The 6000-nt window shown below is 45.5% G+C and overlaps 1 protein-coding gene across 1 annotated transcript in view; it reads right to left on the bottom strand.

The window, feature by feature from the left end:
• LOC108799512 (chloride channel protein ClC-Kb-like) overlaps positions 1–6000 on the bottom strand; it is a 53306-nt gene that overhangs the window by 26744 nt on the left and 20562 nt on the right. The window contains exons 9-12 of the mRNA XM_018571376.1: positions 4637–4738; positions 3472–3559; positions 2758–2940; positions 206–275 (exon numbers count right to left, since the gene is read on the bottom strand). Coding sequence (XP_018426878.1) covers positions 206–275; positions 2758–2940; positions 3472–3559; positions 4637–4738 — 443 coding nt within the window. The remainder of the gene's footprint in view (positions 1–205; positions 276–2757; positions 2941–3471; positions 3560–4636; positions 4739–6000) is intronic.

The following is a 6000-nucleotide window of genomic DNA, read 5'->3' as shown; positions in this document are numbered from 1 at the left end:
CATGTCACAGCTCTCCTGCACTCCTCAGATAGCAGCTGTGAATACTCTGTACAAGTTACATTTGCAATCTCTGCACTCGGATACAATGACATTATCCGTCATTTCCGGATGGCCGATATTATTTTTATTGACTGACCTCAACCAACACATGGATCTCATTGCTTTAAATGAACAGATTGATATTCAGTTCTGTAATGTAACTCACCGTATACAAACACAGGCAGGAAATACCCAGCCGGGATGATCATGGTGTTTGCAAGCAGAAGCATGAAGAACTGCGGACAGGAGAAGAGTTCTGTGAAGGTCTCAGAGGATAACACAATGATAGCGGTGATTGGGGTTCAGTACTTCCAACACACGTTACAACTTACATCAAAAATCAAAGTCTGCTTATTAGTTATACCTGCCCCCCCCCTCCCCCCAATGCTGACCCACCAACCTTCCCAGCACTCCCCTGGTGCTCCTTTCACCAAAATACTGGGTGTCAGCTGATGTTGGAGCCTAGAGTTAGCAGTGATGTCACCCCTCTGTCATGTGTCAGTGCTCTGGCCTGGTGATAGGCCGCTTGGACCATGCACTGCATTATGGGATGCGGTGGAAGAAGAAGCTGCGGGGGAGAGCAAGAGAGGCGAATATCAGCGGGTCGGGTGCGTGCGTGCGCTGGGGATCCTTAAGAGTTACCATACACATTACAATCGGACCATACCATCGACTTTAGATTTACCAAAACAGTGTGATATGAGGACCCACCTAAACTATCCAATCACTTTGCCTTCAGTCAGGTTGGCCCTCAGACTCTATAGCTGTTGGTAGATCTAAAGGAGATTGTACAATCAGATGGCAACGTGTGTGTGGTGAGCTTTACACTGTCCGCCATTTCCTGAATGGGCAAAGTGAAGCTGAACTGCAGTAAGCAGCTAAATACACAGATTAAATATATACTGTATATGGGAGCTGGAATGCCTGCCAAAGGATGTGTATATCTGTCCATCCAGCCCTGAGATTTACACAGGGGACTGGCTCAGTGTTCTCTGTACAGCACCACAGGATATGTCAGAGATATTCATGTATAATAGTAACAGTGTGTGATTGTCGCGGGACATTAGAGTGTAAGCGCCTCTGTACAGAGACTGATGTGACTGTGGGGGGGGAGGGGACATTAGAGTGTAAGCGCCTCTGTACAGAGACTGATGGGACTAGCTCAGTGTTCTCTGTACAGCACCACAGGATATGTCAGAGATATTCATGTATAATAGTAACAGTGTGTGATTGTCGCGGGACATTAGAGTGTAAGCGCCTCTGTACAGAGACTGATGGGACTAGCTCAGTGTTCTCTGTACAGCACCACAGGATATGTCAGAGATATTCATGTATAATAGTAACAGTGTGTGATTGTCGCGGGACATTAGAGTGTAAGCGCCTCTGTACAGAGACTGATGGGACTAGCTCAGTGTTCTCTGTACAGCACCACAGGATATGTCAGAGATATTCATGTATAATAGTAACAGTGTGTGATTGTCGCGGGACATTAGAGTGTAAGCGCCTCTGTACAGAGACTGATGGGACTAGCTCAGTGTTCTCTGTACAGCACCACAGGATATGTCAGAGATATTCATGTATAATAGTAACAGTGTGTGATTGTCGCGGGACATTAGAGTGTAAGCGCCTCTGTACAGAGACTGATGGGACTAGCTCAGTGTTCTCTGTACAGCACCACAGGATATGTCAGAGATATTCATGTATAATAGTAACAGTGTGTGATTGTCGCGGGACATTAGAGTGTAAGCGCCTCTGTACAGAGACTGATGGGACTAGCTCAGTGTTCTCTGTACAGCACCACAGGATATGTCAGAGATATTCATGTATAATAGTAACAGTGTGTGATTGTCGCGGGACATTAGAGTGTAAGCGCCTCTGTACAGAGACTGATGGGACTAGCTCAGTGTTCTCTGTACAGCACCACAGGATATGTCAGAGATATTCATGTATAATAGTAACAGTGTGTGATTGTCGCGGGACATTAGAGTGTAAGCGCCTCTGTACAGAGACTGATGGGACTAGCTCAGTGTTCTCTGTACAGCACCACAGGATATGTCAGAGATATTCATGTATAATAGTAACAGTGTGTGATTGTCGCGGGACATTAGAGTGTAAGCGCCTCTGTACAGAGACTGATGGGACTAGCTCAGTGTTCTCTGTACAGCACCACAGGATATGTCAGAGATATTCATGTATAATAGTAACAGTGTGTGATTGTCGCGGGACATTAGAGTGTAAGCGCCTCTGTACAGAGACTGATGGGACTAGCTCAGTGTTCTCTGTACAGCACCACAGGATATGTCAGAGATATTCATGTATAATAGTAACAGTGTGTGATTGTCGCGGGACATTAGAGTGTAAGCGCCTCTGTACAGAGACTGATGGGACTAGCTCAGTGTTCTCTGTACAGCACCACAGGATATGTCAGAGATATTCATGTATAATAGTAACAGTGTGTGATTGTCGCGGGACATTAGAGTGTAAGCGCCTCTGTACAGAGACTGATGTGACTGTGGGGGGGAGGGGACATTAGAGTGTAAGCTCCTCTGCACAGCTCTGCATAATATATAGGTCATTAGAGAGACATTTTTCACATCCTGAACCCTCTAATCCAGTGTAAAGTTTCCATCCATCACCTTGTGTCTATAGACAGCAGACATAGTAGAGCTGAGGTTGAAATAGTTACAGGAAAGGGCTGGTGACCAGCGTATTACTTACCTTCATCACTACAAAGATGGCCAGCTTCTCTACGGATGACAAGTGCGGATGTGTCCACTGCAGCCAGGGGTTGTCGTATGTTGGATTTGGCGGCTGTCGCGAGGCATTTACATTGATGGATAATTCTTCCACTCCCCAGGTGAAGTTGTTGATGAAAGTCTCGATGTGTTCTTTCATTGTCAGCTAAATAATAAAACCATCGGCAGGTTACGTGCTATGCGAGACAAACACAAAATCCATTTCGCACATCTTGCCAATACATTCGCACTGCCCCATGTTCTGTATAGAGAAATACCTCGTGATATGCTAGACATACAATGTCCTCCATACTTCCTGTTTGAGCTGACAAGGCTGCCCCTGCTGCACTGAAATCCAAAGCAGTGTTGTCATCTCTGTCTGAGTTCTCCTCTGCTGGACTACAGAACACTTCCCCCATGTTATGGAGATGAGGAGAAGAGAGGGGAATCCAGAAGAATAGAGCTTCGCAGGGCTGACAACACCGTCCCTCTGCTGTGCTGAAATCTCAATCAGTATTGTTCAGGCTGACCTGTGCTGGACTACAGAACACCATCCTCAGGAATACACTTATATATTTGGACTCTTGCATCAGCTCAGGGTTAGAAACATAATTTGCAGGTCCTTCATCGTACTTGCTGGTGAGATTTCACCGTTTACTCCCTGCTAAGCAGCCTAGTCACTGCACACGGTACTTACCCGAGTGCCTCCCATGTACTGCCCGAACCCATGAGGGAAGGTGATGCTGGCCAATACCAGGGCGACAAATGCAGCATACACAATCTTACTGCAAAATAAAAGCATTTCATGGACATCAGTGTGTCTGTCTGTCAGATCTCTCAATACTACTACAAACAATATGCAAAAAAGCTTGTACATTTAGGCCCCGTTCACATTGAGCGATTTATTGCGCGGTAATTCCCACGATATCGCGGCAATTTACCGCACGATATCGCTCTCCAATGCTTCTCAATGGGGCAAAGGGTCCTGTTGTCGCAGGTCGTGCGTCGCTACAGCGGGACCCTTTTTGGAGCAGATTTAGCCGCGATTCAAGCTTGCTCAATGCAAGCATTTGCGCGATATCGCGCAAAATGAAGATCCCGCGACAAACGCGCGATTCGCGAATCACGCAGTGTGAATGGGGCTTAACTGTCCTAAGCTGTCACTGACAGCATGGTCACCATCACCATTACCTATCGGGAACCAGGTAGGGTGGATCCCAGTCATGTATTCTCTATGTCAGCTAGAATCACATGCAGGCTGGCACTGCAAATGCAGTTGGAGCCTGGCAATAGCAGTGTTTATCTATTTAATATGGCAATTGTAGGATACAATTACAGTATTAAGAAAATGAAACCATAGAAAACAAAAAAAAATGCATTGTTTTTACATTTGTCATGCTATGAAAAAGAAGAAAAAAGTGAATATATAGTAAGACTGTATTCAATAAAATCTATATGTTTCCTTAAAAATATACAAATTACTTTGTTTACACTATTAATAGAACTGCTTTTTCCATGAAGGCTTTTGCATGGTTTTCCCCCCGCTGTTTGCATGGTTGAATGGTGCTTGGCTGCAAACTCTGAAGATTTTCCAACCGGCACCTTCAATCTTCTGAGGGATGCCGCCCGGAAGGGAGCTGACATGGGTACCCTCTGTGCGAAATTTGCATATTGTACGGCCAGCTTTAGGCATGCTTATTACAATTCAAAAGGTGTCAGTCCGGCCTCATACAGCGTTGCAGATGCTTCTTCTGGTTGGTTTCCAGAATGTGAAGTCTGCACCCTTACTTAGTGAATGCCGAGATGTCGGGAGAGATGGCAGTATATTCGCAGAGCAGACCAGTGCTGAGAATCACACTTACTTGTTGCGGAAGAATTTCCCAACCCGCTCGTTCCTATTGATGAAAAGTAAGGTGACGCGGTGAAGAAACAGGTAGACGCAGCAAACGCAGCCGCACACAACACTGGAACGAGAAGAAAGCACATAAAGGAAATGAGTCTTTAGTACTGATAAGTAGTTCTAATGTAGATCTAATTAGATCACTTGTATTAAACGAGCAGCAGCTCCCACTGTACATTCAGCTCTGCTCGTCAGGAGCAGGGCTGAATGTACAAAAAACTACTCCCCCGGGCGCCCGAAACTGCATGTCCTGGGCGTCGGGCGATAGGTATTCGCTCCACAAGACGCAGGCACATTTATCCCCTCCTTTTGGGTGCGTCTTATGGAGCGAAAAATACGGTACATGACAGAAAGCTTTTTTTATAAATAGAGGGATCTCGGGGTACAATAAGTGCAATACGTATTCATTTCATGATAATAATATTTTCTCTCTTCAGCTAGATCTGTCAAGCAACATGAAGGTATCTACTACCATGAAACAAACCCCCGACCTCCAGCCTGCTCTTCTACCATCACTGTAAGTTCATCAAACTTCTTTCTACACATCATAGTAAGCGGTCAGCGATCACACTCCTGTCACTGGCTATTATGGGTCACTCTCAGGCAGCCGCTAAAAATGGTTCAATTAATTTTGGTTCGGGATTAGGAGAGAATTTCCATCGATTTCTGAGATGGCCCTAAACATACTTCGGCCATTTTGTACTACGTATTTACGTGAAGCGGCGCTCTCAGCATTGGCGGTTATAAAATCAAAATATCGATCAACTCTGAAAAACGTAGAAGATGCTCTACGTCCCGCAGTATCAAATATTCTGCCAGGATTTCATTCTTTATGTGAAAATAAACAAGCCCATCCACCTCATTAGTATGCAAATTGGCTTTCATAAATGGTAAAATGATATGTATACCAGAGAATTGTTTTAAATTACATTTCTTTATGATGTATCATCAGTGATTTGTATACCCGTTTTATATACCCGGGGTCACGTAAACATTTCCTCGGGCGAAAAGGGGTCACGAGTGGAAAAAGTTTAAAGGAGAACTATGAGGTGAGTGAACATCAATCATCCTCATAGTTGCTCAAAGTTTGAGCTGACGTGTGACAATGATACTGTCACACGTCGGCTCAATAGATGGGAAGTGAGCGAACACATGATGTCGCTCACTTCTCGATCATCTCCCGGCAGTGAGTGGTGACTGTCAGTCACGGCTCCCCGCAGGGATCCCCCCCGCATCCCCTCTCCGATCCTCCAGTGCTGAGTGGAGGAACGGATGGGGGAGGGGGTAGGTACAGCTGGCTCTGCCTCTAGATAGGCAGAGCCAGCT

This window comes from Nanorana parkeri, unplaced genomic scaffold (genome assembly GCF_000935625.1).
Source record: "Nanorana parkeri isolate BGI_ZX_2015 unplaced genomic scaffold, ASM93562v1 scaffold1746, whole genome shotgun sequence".
In the NCBI taxonomy this organism is placed as follows: domain Eukaryota; kingdom Metazoa; phylum Chordata; class Amphibia; order Anura; family Dicroglossidae; genus Nanorana; species Nanorana parkeri.
This window is presented reverse-complemented; position numbering and strand designations above follow the sequence as displayed.